Source organism: Sus scrofa, unplaced genomic scaffold (assembly GCF_000003025.6).
Source record: "Sus scrofa isolate TJ Tabasco breed Duroc unplaced genomic scaffold, Sscrofa11.1 Contig2553, whole genome shotgun sequence".
NCBI classification, from domain to species: Eukaryota; Metazoa; Chordata; class Mammalia; order Artiodactyla; family Suidae; genus Sus; species Sus scrofa.
The window spans coordinates 41,604-56,804 of NW_018085123.1; the positions used below are offsets into that span (position 1 = coordinate 41,604).

The 15,201-nt window shown below is 39.3% G+C and overlaps 1 protein-coding gene across 1 annotated transcript in view; it reads right to left on the reverse strand.

The window, feature by feature from the left end:
- Positions 1–15,201, reverse strand: part of LOC102166678 (centriolin-like) — an 82,411-nt gene that overhangs the window by 41,369 nt on the left and 25,841 nt on the right. The window contains 4 exon segments of the mRNA XM_021081915.1: positions 2,324–2,500; positions 6,009–6,229; positions 7,230–7,383; positions 13,514–13,708. Coding sequence (XP_020937574.1) covers positions 2,324–2,500; positions 6,009–6,229; positions 7,230–7,383; positions 13,514–13,708 — 747 coding nt within the window.

Below are 15,201 nucleotides of genomic sequence, written 5' to 3' on the forward strand. Positions count from 1 at the left end.
CGCGGCATATGGAGGTTCCCAGGCTAGGGGTTGAATCGGAGCTGTAGCCACCGGCCTACGCCAGAGCCACAGCAACGCGGGATCCGAGCCGCGTCTGCAACCTACACCACAGCTCACGGCAACGCCGGATCCTTAACCCACTGAGCAAGGGCAGGGACCGAACCCGCAACCTCATGGTTCCTAGTCGGATTCATTAACCACTGCGCCACGACGGGAACTCCGATTTGTATACTTTTAGATGATGGTGATTCTGACCAGTGTGAAATGGTACTTCATTGCAGGTTTTTTTTTCCTTCTTTTTATGGCAGCACCTGCAGTATATAGATGTTCCCAGGCCAGGGGTCAGATCAGAGCTGTAGCTGTGGCCTCTGCTATAGCAATACCAGATCCAAGCCGCATCTCCAATCTACATTGCAGCTTGCAGCAATGCTGAATCCTTAACCCACTGAGTGAGGCCAGGGATTGAACCCACATCCACACATCCTCACAGAGACAACATCAGGTCCTTAACCTGCTGAGCCACAACTGGAGCTCCACACCTCACTGTATTTTTGATTTGCATTTCTCTAATAATTAGCAATGTTGAACATCTTTTCATAAGCCTGTTTCAAACTATCCTATTTTATTTCACTTTAATCCAGTTAGAACATATTGACCCTCCCCATGTGCCAGGCACTGAGAAAACAGAAACAGGCATCTACAATCTGGGTATTCACTGCGCTTGGAGTCTAGCATGAGAAACAGGCAATCTAAACAGATGATTATCATACACATGATAAAATGCTTTGAGCACAGGTTAAAGGAAAATCAAAGTAGAGTTCTGAATCCAGATTTTCAGCAGGCATAACAGGAAGGTCTGAGCAGGCTTTCTGGAGGAAGATAAAACCCATCTGACTTACAGCTAAACAAAACTATATTTTATTTATTTATTTTTTGTCTTTTTGCCCTTTCTAGGGCTGCTCCCTCGGCATGTGGAGGTTCCCAGGCAAGGGGTCCAATCGGAGCCGTAGCCAACGGCCTACGCTACAGCCACAGCAACTCGGGATCCGAGCCGCGTCTGCGACCTACACCACAGCTCGCAGCAACGCCGGATCCTTAACCCACTGAGCAAGGCCAGGGATCGAACCTGCAACCTCATGGTTCCTAGTCAGATTCATTAACCACTGCACCACAACGGAACTCCAACAAAACTATATTTTAATGTGATCAAGAATATACTGTAACTGGCTTCTGTTTGCCTCTCTGCTCTTACCTCTCCCTTACTCCCTACTCCTCTCCTCACTCCTGGCATGTTGGAGGCATACTTTCACTGTTTCAAATGCATCATGCTCTCTCCCCTTGCCTCTCTGCCTAAGAATGCATCCCTTACCCCTACCCCTTTCACACTTGCTCCCTTTGCACAGCCAAATCATTGTCATCCTTTAGGTCTTGGCTGAAACATCACTTCCATAGGGCAGTCTCCTCTCACTACCGCTCCGTTATTACCACATAACCCTATACTTTTCTTTCTCCAACACACCTGTTTCACCTACCACACATCAGCCTCATAAGTACAGTAACCATGTCTTTGCTGTTCCCTGCTGCACCATGGCACCTGGCCCTCAATGGCCAATTGGTAAGTATTGGATGAATAACTATTTCTCTATTTGCAAGTATAATTTAAACTAGCGGATATTTCACTCAACCAAAATTGCAAGTAACAAAATTTATCATCAACTTAAAAGAGGTCTCTTACAGCTGTTTTGAGAAAGAAAATCTAGACTTTATTGATCACCATTCTAGGTGCTTTCACGCCTGTTGTCTCACTTATCCTCACCATCTCCCATGTTATAGATGAGGAGGCATTTGCCAGAAGCTCAGAGCCATGACATGATTTGCCCATGTTCACACAGGGATCTTTCGAACTCGGAATGTCTGACTCCAAAAATATGCTCTTCCCATAATGCTGGGTACATTACATTAAAAAGTGTTTAATCTTTCTTTTTGTCTTCTTGTCTTTTCTAGGGCTGCACCGTCGGCATATGGAGGTTCCCAGGCTAGGGGTCTAATTGGAGCTGTAGCCGCCAGCCTACGCCAGAGCCATAGCGACACGGGATCTGAGCTGAGATTGTGACCTACACCACAGCTCACAGCAACACTGGATACTTAACCCACTGAGCAAGGCCAGGGATTGAACCCACAACCTTATGGTTCCTAGTTGGATTCGTTAACCACTGAGCCACGACGGGAACTCCAAAAAGTGTTTAATCTTAAATTAAAAGAACACTGATAATGTTAAGGGCCAGGCCACTTGGCTGCTAGATGGCTTTATCCTCTTACTTACCTGGCTGAGCCTTGTTATTTTTTCTAACTCTTCTCTGAGCTGGTGGGCTTCAGCATCCCTTATTTTTAACTGCGCCTCTAGCTCAGCCTCATAGGCGCTGAGATCTCCTTGGGTCTGTTGCAGGGATGCGTTCACCTCATGCTGCTCCTGGAGGGCGCTTTCAAGCTCTGCAAGGTCCTGCAAGGATCCAGTGTAGGTTTAAGTACAAAACCCTCACTGTCTGCTTAAGCATCTGCAAATCATTATAAGTAACCTGAGCCCGTAAACCAAATGCTGGCCAGCCAGTGCTGGCCTGGCACAGAGAATGTTCATTAGCAATACCATGAAGCTGTAGGCTGTGTGAATCCAGGCTGGAAAACAAAACCCTGACTCAAAGTAATCAGAAAAATCAGTAAGCTGAAACATGTTTTCCAAAGTAACCACTTGTGTGATACAGTAAATGTGTTTAAGAAGAAAAAAAGACAGGATAAAATTTAAGGCCTATTTTCTATTAGACATTGGGACAAAATTTTTTTTTCTTCTTCTTTTTCTTTTTTTTTTTTTTTTTTTTTTTTGCTCTTTAGGGCCACAGTTGTGGCATATGAAAGTTCCCAGGCCAGGGGTCAAATCAGAGCTACAGCTGCCAGCCTATGCCACAGCCACAGCAATGCAAGATCTGAGCCGTGTCTGCAAACTACACCACAGCTCACAGCAACGCCAGATCCCCAAACCACTGAGCTAAGCCAGGGATCAAACCTGCATCCTCAGGGATCCTAGTCAGGTTCATTAACTGCTGAGCCACGAAGGGAACTCCAGGACAAATGCGTTTGCCTTCAGTATTTCAATAACTATGTAAGGCAAGGTACTATCCCCGTTTTACAGATGAGGAAATGGAGAATAAACATCTAAGTAAACAGCATAGGTCTGTGCAGCCAAAAAAAGGATAGAATCAGAATATGAACTGAGATTTCTGACTCTAAAGCCCACATTCTTTCTATTAAACCACAAGATGTTCACTTCCCGGAAACAAATTGGGACTAGCACTCTCTAGCATTAAGCATGACAGAGAAACTTGAATGTTAAAAACATAAGTATATATTGATTAGCATATCATAGTATCATTCATTTTAGCCTGTTTGTTTTTTATGATTAAATATTTCACCCCTTTTGTTTGGGACTTGAAGAATTAGATCAAATTATTCTGGATTAAACAGGAAGATCCTGTGATAAGAACATCTATAGAAGAGTTGCTCAATGGATGATCCAAAGACTACCTGGCATCTGGACTTCCCGAGTGGCTCACAACAAAGACTGCCTGGCATTTGAGTTATATGGGTTGCTTGTCCAAAATGCACGTTCCACATACAGCCAAAAGAAGATTAATACCCAAAACATATAAAGAATTCTTGCAAGTCATTAAGAAAAATACAATCCAATAGAAAAAATAGGCAAAAAATATGAACAGGGAATTCACTGATGAGGAACACTGAATGGCAAATAAACAATAAAATTGCTTAACTTTTCCAGCACCCAGGAGAAAATGCAGTTAAAACAAGATACTATTGTGCGGAGCACAGAGGAACAAGTTAAAGAAACCATGAGGAAACAATCAGACAAATCCAGAATGTGGGACACTCTACAGGATTATCAGCTGAACTCTACACACACACACACACACACACACACACACACACACACTCTCTCTCTCTCTCTCTCTCTCTCATGAAAGGCATTCTTGACACAAACTGAGAAAATGTGACAAAATTAGACAATATTAGGGAATTGCTATTAATTTTCCTGGGTATAGCAATGGTATCATAGTTATGTACAAAATTGTCCTCATTTTAAAAAGATTTTAGATGTGTACTTCATGGAGAGATGATATCACAACATCTGCAACTTTCAAATGACCCAGCAAAAAACAAAAACAAAAACAAAACAAATACGGCAAAATAGTTGAATCTAGGAGAGAGCACATTGAGGCTCACTGAACTATTCTTTCAACTTCCCTATAAATGAAAAAATTTTCATGATAAAAAGACACTATTTCAAACTTAGCAGATTGGCAAACATCAAGTCTGACAAAATGTTAAATTTCCTGAATTTTCCTAAGAACAAGAACAAATGTCCTTGTTCTTAGGAAAAACATACTGAAACACTTAGAAGCTAAAGAGCATGATGTCTACAACTACTTCTGCAGTGATCAGGAAAAATTTTTATATAAAGATGTATATAAAATCATGTAAAATTATATATGAGAGACAAAGCAAATGTGGCAAATTATTAATTGGTGACTCTGAATGGAGGGTATAGTGAGTTACTCTTGTGACTCCCCATAAGCTTGAAATTATTTCAAAATAAAGGCTTACAAAATAAAAGTTAGACAACACTAAGGTATTGGCAAAGCTGTGGTGTAATGGCAGCCTTCACATTGCTGGTGGGAACAGAAATTCATAGGATGACTATGGGCAATGATTTGACATTATCTAGTGAAGCTGAGGGCGCACATACACTCTGAGTCACAGTTCCACTGTGAACACAGCGCCCGCGCTCAAGACGTGTATAAGAATGTTACTCTCAACATCTTAATATCAAAAGACTGGAAACCACCTCAATGTCCTCCAAGAGGAGAATGCACAAGCAATAAATTTGTGGTATGTACATACAATGGGATGTTGCAGACATCGATAAAAACAAAGTAGAGCTACATGTATCAAGATGTATAATTCTCAAAAACATAAACATGAGGGAAGAAAGGAAGTGGCCAAAGAATATGCTATGTATTTTGTATATAAATCCTAAAATGATGCAATACAAAACTACATATTGTTTATGGATGGATAAAAGAAGAGAGATGCAGGGAGATAAAACCATATTCAGGATTGTGCTACCTCTGGAAGGAGGTACAGAGAAGGTTTTAAATATGTCTGCATGTTTCATTTCTTAAGCTGAGTTGTGAGTATGTGGTGTTAAATATTTTTTATATTCTTATATGCCTGATAAATTTCATAATATTAAGACATATTAATTCAAATTTCCAGAGCCAGCCCTCTGAGGATGAGGTGTGAGAATATGGATTCTCCTGAAAGATTAAGTTTGCCAAACAACTAAAACAGAGAAAGTGAAATCTCCAAATGAATGGCAACAAATCAGGTATGGAAGGGTATAATCTACCATGCTATGCCTGTCTTGTTATTCATAAAATAATGCTAAAATTATAAAGTGATAGCAACAAGAATAAGAAAAAAATATGTTGTGCTGAATTCTGCTACACAAATAATAAAATATGAACACCCAATACAGCATTTATAACAGCTACAATTTCATATTTTTTAGTTATTTGATCAATAATTTTTAGAGATAGAAATTCAGCTAAAATAATCTTTCTTTTCTTAGTAAAGGAAAAATAATGGTTCCAAGTATTTTATCACAACTAAGGGGAAAAAAACAAAACACTAAATAGCTACTTAGCTACCAATGGACTCTTTGCTCCTGAAAGGATTTTATGCCTTAGAAGTTTACATGCCAGAGTTTATCATGATCATAAAAGGATTACTTGCCTATTGAACGGAAATGACCTGATTCACTAGGACATCCATGCAACAATAATAATAACTGCACTGTTGCTAACTTCCTTAATTAACTTAATTTGGACATCATCTATTTTGGAGGCTAAGGAAAACAGACAAGAAGAAACAAGTCATACCTTCCTCATATTTTCTGCATCTAAGGCAACTATTTCCAGTTGGTCCCTTTCCTGCTCAACCTCGGTCAATCTCTGCAGCAATGTCTCTTTCTCATCCTGTAGCCTTCTGCACTCATTCTGGGCCTGAGTTGCTTGGCCTTTGACAGTCCCCAGGTATTCTTGCAACCCACTGATGACACCTTCTAAGTCCTTCTTCAGGGCTTCATTTGCTGCTATTTGGCCTATGGAAGACAGAGAAAGGGAAGGTGATAATGTAAACAAGGAAGTGCTTTCAAGATATATACTTACTGCATTTAATCTCCTTAGCTATTTGTTACTAGTTAAGGATGAAATTCTACACTTTCAATTATTTCTATCTTATATTTCTTTTTTCATGATATAATGATAGCTTTCCCCCATATTATCCATGGTATAAGAGTTTAAGCAGGTATACAATAAAAATAGCACAATCATGGCCACTGCTTATGAAATGCTTAATTTATGATGTAAAAAGCTTAAAGTGATAATTTCCAAATAAAATAATTAAAAAGTGTGCAACAAAACTGAGTTTTTGCTGCTGGATACACAAAACAAAACCACTCAACATATAAGACTTAAACCTGGCAGCATAAATCTGTAACCTGAAGACTTAAAAAAAAAAACAAACAAACCATATATTGAGTACCTACTATGTCCAGGCTCTTGATGAACACTATCTCATTTAATCTTTCCCCAAACGAATGATCATGATAGAACTTAATGGCAAAACAAGGACTGGAGTCTTTTTACACCAAAGCAAGGCTCTCACCACCACAGCCTATTATCTTCCTCTTCCACTATATTATGGCGATGTCACAATTTAAATTTGCATTACAAAAGCAGATCCTAAAATTCTTTCAACACTCTTATAAGCGGACACTGAAATGCTTGCTATTAATGGACTCTTTGCTTCTGAAAGGATTTTATGCCTCAGAAGAGAAATCACATACCAGAGTTTATCACAATTGTGAAGGGATTTCTTGCTTATTGAATGGAATGACCTGACTCACTAGGACATCAATGCAATTAAAACAAAAATCAAAAATTGTAATTTTACTGAACATTTTTGAGTATTCTGCAAATATTCCTGATCAAATCCTAGTACTAACAGCTGAAGCATATTCAGCTAATATTTGGATTAATGCCTGTCATTAATGTCTTTTATTAACACTGAAACCTTATAAATTGTACTTAAATTCTTACCTTCAGTAAGCTGTTGTTCAAGGTCCTTAATCTCTTCAGTTTCTTTAGCAATTCTAGAAAGTATCTCATCCAATCGGCTTTCAAGTTGTTTGTACTGCTTATTCATAATGTCAAGCTGTTGTTCTTTACCCCTCTTCTGAGCCTTCATATGGCACTGAATTGGAAAAATCAGAATCTCAAATTCTTTAAACTCTTAAAAAAATAATAATCCTTAACATTTCTAAGGAGGAAAGGAAAAGAATATGCAACAATTTGCATCATTTTATTTCTGTCTCTGTTGTTTCCCATGAGTAGTTTTCATTTAAGCCTCATGGTAACTTGAGGTGGGGAATCATCTCCATTTTACAGATAAGCAAAATGAGGATCAGGAAGGTTAAGTGGTTTTTTTCCCAAGGGAACAGCTAGTAGGTAATGAAGCCAAGTTCAGTGTTCTTTGCATTGCATTAAAATGCGTCTTTCTAAAAAAATTTTCAAAACGTTATTATACATATATACACATATCCATAGAAAAAGACTATGTTCTAAAATGTTAACAAGGGTTATTTCCGGGTAGAAAGATTACAGGAGGTTTTTTAAATGAGTTTTTTATGCTTTGTCTTTTTCTGGGGGGGAGGCCAAGACCAAGGCAAATGGAAGTCCCAGGCTAGGGATGGAATCGGAGCTGCAGTGCCAGCCTATGCCACTGCCACAGCAACACAGGATCTGAGCCATGTCTGCAACCTACTCCACAGCTCATGGCAATGCTGGATCTCCAACACACTGAGAGAGGCCAGGGATCGAACCTACATCCTAATGGACCCTAGTTGGATTCATTTCCATTGCACCACAATAGGAACTCCAATAAGTTTTTTTTAATGTTTAAAAAGTTTTATAATACACAATAACATTTTATTATCATTATTTGTCTTTTTGCCTTTTCTTGAGCCACTCCCACGGCATATGGAGGTTCCCAGGCTAGGGGTCGAGACGGAGCTGTAGCTACAGGCCTACGCCAGAGCCACAGCAATGCAGGATCCAAGCCGCGTCTGCGACCTACACTACAGCTCACGGCAATGCTGGATCCTTAACCCACAGAGCAAGGCCAGGGATCGAACCTGCAACCTTATGGTTTCTAGTCGGATTCGTTAACCACTGCGCCACAATGGGACCTCCAGTAATAACATTTTATTAAGAAAATTAAATATAATTTTTTTGGTCTTGTTAGGGCCACACCCACGGCATATGGAAGTTCCTAGGCTAGGGGGTCCAATCAGAGTTTCAGTGGCCAACCTACGCCACAGCCACAGAAACATGGGATCTGAGTCAGGTCTGTGACACACCACAGCTCACGGCAACACACAATCCATAAACCCACTGGACAAGACCAGAGACTGAATCTGTGTCCTCAGGTATCCTAGCCAGGTTCGTTACCACTGAGCCACCACGGGAACTACAGATATAATTTTTAAAAAGGTTTTTTTTTTTTGGAGGGGGGGAATAGAGACATGAAATAACACTTTCTTAGAATTTAAGTTTATTTTCAATTCCTTACACAAAGAAATATTTTACTTTTAAGTTCCATAAGCTGAGGAGTTGAGTGAAACCTCAAAGACCATTTATCTCAGGATGGAGGGCCTATGGAGGCACACCTCCGACCATTATTATATCCTGGTGGAAAAAGAGCTTTCACACACCCACACACACTTTCGCACCCCGAACGTCATCACTTAGGGCGATACTGTTAACTAAAAGGATTGTATTGTATTTTCCAGGTGTCCTGGGGGAAATAAAACCTAAAAAACCATTGATCTAACTCTTCCTTTTATACATGGGAAAACTGAATTTCAGATCCATCAAATGACTTGGAATAGGTCTCCTTAGGCAACTGTTCATATGGAGACAAAATAATTCCCCAGAGAATCTGTCCTTCCCACTTACACCCTTACAGCTATAGTTTGCCCCCATAGGATCAGAGGAACAGAACAATAATAAATCAAGACAGCGTTATCATGAGAAAGAACTAAATACAGTCAGAACAGCAAACTCCAAGCTTCTCAAGTCTAAGCCCCATTTGATTATAAAAATAACACTTCCTCAGTTTAACTTCTGCTGCCCCCAAAGACAAGAGAGAAAATCTCTTCATTTTTGAAGAATGAGTGGTAGCTTGAGTGGAAGGCTTTTATTTTACTAATGGTACAACTTGATTGGATTTTTCAAAACTCTTCTCCTATTCTCCCAAAATACCCACCTGAAATCTTTATGAAAAGGTAACTGCAGATAAAAGCTTACATTCTAAGTACATTTAGAATTTTATGGCTCAAGAAAGAATTTTTAAAAACTTCTGCACTCACATCTGTATCAATAAATCTTTAAAATTCACCATTAAAACTTCCACTGAAATCTCTACACGCAGGACAAAAAAGTTAGTTCAATACGCCAGCCAATGATCTGCACTAAAAACATGTGAGCAAAAGTAGATTCAGCAATTTTCACTACCCTGGAGCTCACAATAGTGGTATTGTAAAAACAGGAACTTACATCTCTGACTCCTCCTCCTTTTTAAGTCCTTTGTACAGAAAGAGAGAAAATGGTCATACCTTAACTTAGAATTTGTCCTGTTAAAACTGAGCCGTAGAGAACAGAGAAACTGTGGGCGGAACGCTTTCTAATGCTGTCTTCAAATTCATGTGTACTTCCCTCTCTGACAGCCACATTTTTGTAAGTGCCTCGGAGCCTCTGTAACCTCCCAGTGCTTCGAACCACATTCCTGGCAGACACTGAGCGGCAGCCCAGCCCATCCAATCACAAGCAGCCTCTGCAGGCAGACCCCACCCTCCGCACTTCAAATCACAACACAGGAAGCTCCCACAGGGCCAATCACGCACAACCTTTGCAACAGATTACTACAGGCTAGTTCCCTCTAGTATACGGTTACCTTTTGCTTCCACAGGGTATTGCTGGATAGGCAGCAGAGATACAAATCTTTCTTTATTATGTTTTGCTCCGGTGATATCTGTTTTTCTAGCTGTGAACGTTTTCTATAACTAAAATGGGATTTTATTTTTAAATAGTACATTTTTCTTTTGAAAACTAGTTAAATGCTTATGTTTGTTGAAAACTTGAGTAGGCTTGGCTCTGAGCTAATTTTAAAACTAATTACTCTCTTTAGACTCTTAATTCCTTTGTGAGCAGAAGGTCACCTTAGTAGTGTAAGCATGGGCTTTGCCTCTCCTTAAAAGGAGGACTTTGGGAAATCATTTAATTTTTTAAAATACATTTTCATCTTCTGCTAATTAAAGTCACAAATTTCATTTGGATGTTGTAATAAAATAATGTTCCTCACCATATATGCCAAAAAACAAGTACAATACAAGACATATCATTGGCACTTAATATATTTGTTTTCCATCATATCTCAGTCATTTACTGTTTTCTAATCTCTCAAGCTTTTACTTTTGAATTCTATATGCTATTCAGAAAGATATTTCATCTGATAATAAAAATAAAAGTTTTTATCTGCAGAAAAATAAGAAGGTATACCATACTTGATTCTTTCCCTCTTGCTAAAATGTTCACATTTTGAAGCTTAAAATGGGGTGCCTAACACTAGCCAATAATGTGACTTTGTGCAAATTAGAAAAAGATGATCCTTCTGGGTGAACAAATTAAAAAGAGATATCCTCTGGTGCTCAGACTAATGCTATAACTCTAAGAACTAAATTTTACCAGTTTTAACAATACCAAAAAGGTCTGTATGTTTCCTCTTCTAAAACTGATTTTTTTTTTTTTCTTTTTAAAAGGGCCACACTTGTGGCATATGGAAGTTCCCAGGCTAGGGGTCAAATCAGAGTTGCAGCTGCTGGCCTATACTACAGCCACAGCAACACTAGATCCTTAACCAAATGAATGAGGCCAGGGACCAAACCCACATCCTCATGGATACTAGTTAGCTTCGTAACCCACTGAGCCACAATGGGAACTCCTAATATTGATTTTGACTATCTTCAAAACATGGATGCCTTTCCTACTTCTAACTCCTTTCTGTATATAATTCTTTACAGAAGTCCAATGAGCATTAGACTCCCTGCATGCCAAGAATAGCGCAGTCCTTTGTTGAAAGCAAAGAGATAATCTAGGTTCTAATTATACTCATAGATTACAGAACTAGAAAAGGCAGTAAAAGAGCTTTGGGTAGTGCTTATAGGCCAGTTCTTTCCCACCTTCCTTGATGCAAGCATTCATAAACATAGCACTGGCCCCTGGGGATACAGTTCCTGTCCTCAGGGGCCTTACATGGGATGGCAGACTTCTGAACAAATAAATGCAACAAAATAAGATATTACTCATCATATATTACTTGAAATCTCTAACTTTTCACGTAATGAAAATTCTTTCAGATAATCAAGACTAGGAAGTTCCTATGTGGCACAGTGGGTTAAGGATCTGGTATTGCTACAGCTGTGGCACAGGCTATGTAACTGGCACAGGTTCGATCCCACGCCTGGAAACTTCCACATGCCTTGGGTGCAGGTAAAAAAATAAATAAATAAAATAGTAAAAATTTTAAAAAAAGAAAATCAAGACAACTTTTGGTTTCAATTTAATTTTTATTTATTTATTTTTGGCTACGCCTATGGCATTAGTAAGTTACCAGACCAGGAACTGAACCTGAACCACAGCAGTGACAACACCAGAACCTTAACCTGCTAAGCCACCAGGGAACTCCCTTGGCTTCAATTTTAATACCCAGTCTTAGGCTTTTGTTAGAAAAGACCTTATGTCTGTGATGATATAGTCAACCTTTGTCAAAATTAGCTGGCCTGCTAAAAATATCTATGATATTTTACTAAAATGTTTAAAGGGATAATTAAATAACTTGCCAAGTACTTAAAGCAATTATAGTGCATTGTCCTTACCAAGTTAAATTATATGAGTTCTCTTAACCCAGAGATTATTCAAAGTATACCAGCTAAATATGCAGGAAATATTTTTACTTCTGTTTTACCACTAGTAAGACTTCAGAGTAGAGACAGAAAAAACAAGAACCTAACTTCCCAGGCAACTGACCACATTTGGTCACGTTTTAGGAAGACATGCTCTAGAGAAATGTGTGTTTTTTATTTGTTTGTTTGTTTGTTTTTTGGTTACACCTGCGGTATGTGGAAGTTCCCAGGCTGGGAATCAAACCTGCGCCATAGCAGTGACCCCAGCCACTGCAGTGACAATGCTGGATCCTTAATCTGCTGCGCCAAAAGAAAACTCAACAAATCTTTCTTTCTTTCTTTCTTTCTTTCTTTCTTTCTTTCTTTCTTTCTTTCTTTCTTTCTCTCTCTCTCTCTCTCTCTCTCTCTCTCTCTTTCTTTCTTTCTTTTTTCTTTTTTTTTAACAACCACACTTGTGGCAAATGGAAGTTTGCAGGCCAGGAATCAAATCTGAGCCACACTTGCAGCAACAAAGATCCTTAACCCATGGTGCCAAAGTGGGAGCTCCCAGAAATGTTTTCTTTTTAATGACAAAACAATATGAAACAACAAATAGCTTTAGTGGAATATTTGCATAAAGGGTTAAAAAGAAGAGGTAGGAAAAGGGTTCTGAACACCCTAAGCTCTTCAGTTTGCTCTTGAGTAAGAAGAAAATAAAGCAAAGAGAAAGAATAATAGGACTGGAGAGCACCTTAAAGTGGTTTCTCTTGATCTGAAATATAATGAAATTCAACCACATACAAATATAAGTGTAAGAGTTCCCCTTGTGGCTCAGTGGTTAACGAATCTGATAGGGACCATGAGGTTGCAGGTTCAATCCCTGGCCTCGCTCAGTGGGTTAAGGATTCAGCCTTGCTGTGAACTATGCTGTAGGTTGCAGACGCTGCTTGGATCCCATGTTGCTGCGGCTGTGGTGTAGGCTGGTGGCTACAGCTCCAATTGGACCCCTAGACTGGGAACCTCCATATGGCTTGGGTACAGCCCTAGAAAAGGCAAAAAAAATAAAAAAATAAATATAAGTGTATCATGCATCCATCATTCTACTGAAAGCTACTTCCTTCAAGCCCTAGGGTGTTCTGTTTTAATCTCACACATACACTTCACATATATGCGTATTTGTATTATATGCATATATATACATACAATACACATACATACATATAAATGTATATGTATAACATACACACACATCCATAAACACACATACCCAAATTTGTGCTTCAAAATAAAAGAGACTTTCAGAAGGGTCTCAGGCTAAAAATGATGAGACAAAATATCTAGAAGTATTGTCCCTGTAGACAAGCCAAAATCTCATATACTTACATGTTTTGGGTCTTTGGAATCCAGGCTATCTATGCCTATTTGCAGGTCCTTGATCTCTCGCTGCTTTTCAGCAATTTCTTGCCTTTGCTTTTCCATCTGTACTTCTAGATCCAGAGCTTCTTGGCGTAATTTATTTAGAAGTTGTATCCTACCACTCAACTGCTTGAAAAGTAAGTCTTTCTCTGCTTCTGAAATCTAATTCCCCCCACATCCCAACACACAATTAACAGAAGGCAGCAACATTGATTTACAAATAGACAGAAAACAGTACAATTTTTAAAAGTATTCCATGCTTTTTAATAAAAGTAAAATGTAGGAGTTACCTAGGCACTCCACTCATATTTCATACTTTTATCCTTATTAAATGTAGAAAATCTTATTTTATAAAAGCTTATGAAAACATAATAGCAGGTAGAAATGAAGCTGTCATCCAAGTATAAATAACTTAAAATCATTAATAATAAGAACCATAATATCAATAGTAGCTGACTTTATATAGCACTTACCCTTGTATTAGTGTATCAAGTGGCTTGATAGTGTAATGAACAATTTAGGCTAGATTGCATTTACTCATTTAATTATTAAAATCATTCTTGATAGCTCTATCTCATCTCCCATTTTCTTTTCTTTTCTTTTTTTTTTTGTCTTTTTGCTATTTCTTGGGCCGCTCCCGCGGCATATGGAGGTTCCCAGGCTAGGGGTCGAATCGGAGCTGTAGCCACTAGCCTACGCCAGAGCCACAGCAACGCAGGATCCGAGCCACGTCTGCAACCTACACCACAGCTCATGGCAACGCCGGATCGTTAACCCACTGAGTAAGGGCAGGGACCGAACCCGCAACCTCATGGTTCCTAGTCAGTTCGTTAACCACTGCGCCACGACGGGAACTCCTCATCTCCCATTTTCAATCTATCTTTACAGCCTATCAATTCTACTGCTTTCTCTCCATGTCCACAACCACCTTTGTAGTCCAAGTCATTACCATCTCTTGTCTGTACTAAACAACAGCCTCCTAGACTGACGTACACATCTCCACTCTTTTCCATCTCTCTCACCCCATTTCACTCTCATCAAGTAGCCAGAGCGACTTTACAGCCAGACCACCGCCTAAAGTACTTCAAAGGTTTCCCATGACATTTCAGTATAAAATTCAACCCCCTTAAAATGGCCTATGACACCTGGCATGGACTTTAATCTCATCTTCCACTACACTCCCCGTCACTCTGCAGAGCAGTCTTTAGTCTGATGCCTTCTGGACACAGTCACCTCTGCCTGGCAGACTCTTTTCCTAACTCTGCCTCACTGGCTCCTTCTCATCCTTTGGGTATCAGCCTAAATGCCACCTTCTCAGAGAGGCCTTTGTGGGTTTCCACAATTTACATCCTTTTTTTGTGTGGCTGAGTCCGAAGCATGTGGAAGTTTCCAGGCCAGGGACGGAACCTCACGCAGAAATAACCCAAGACCTTGCGGTGACAACGCCTATCCTTAACCCACCGCACCACAAGAGAACTCCTCTACATCCTTTTTTGTCTGTCCCAATTTTCTTTTTTTTTTTTCCCTGCAACTCTATGTTGTTTAAACATTTCTTTTTAACTTATTTTTACTTATTTATTGCCTATTTCTTGCATATGAAGGAGGAACACATATCTGTTTCATTCATTACTTAGGACCTAGCCCAGTCAGCAACT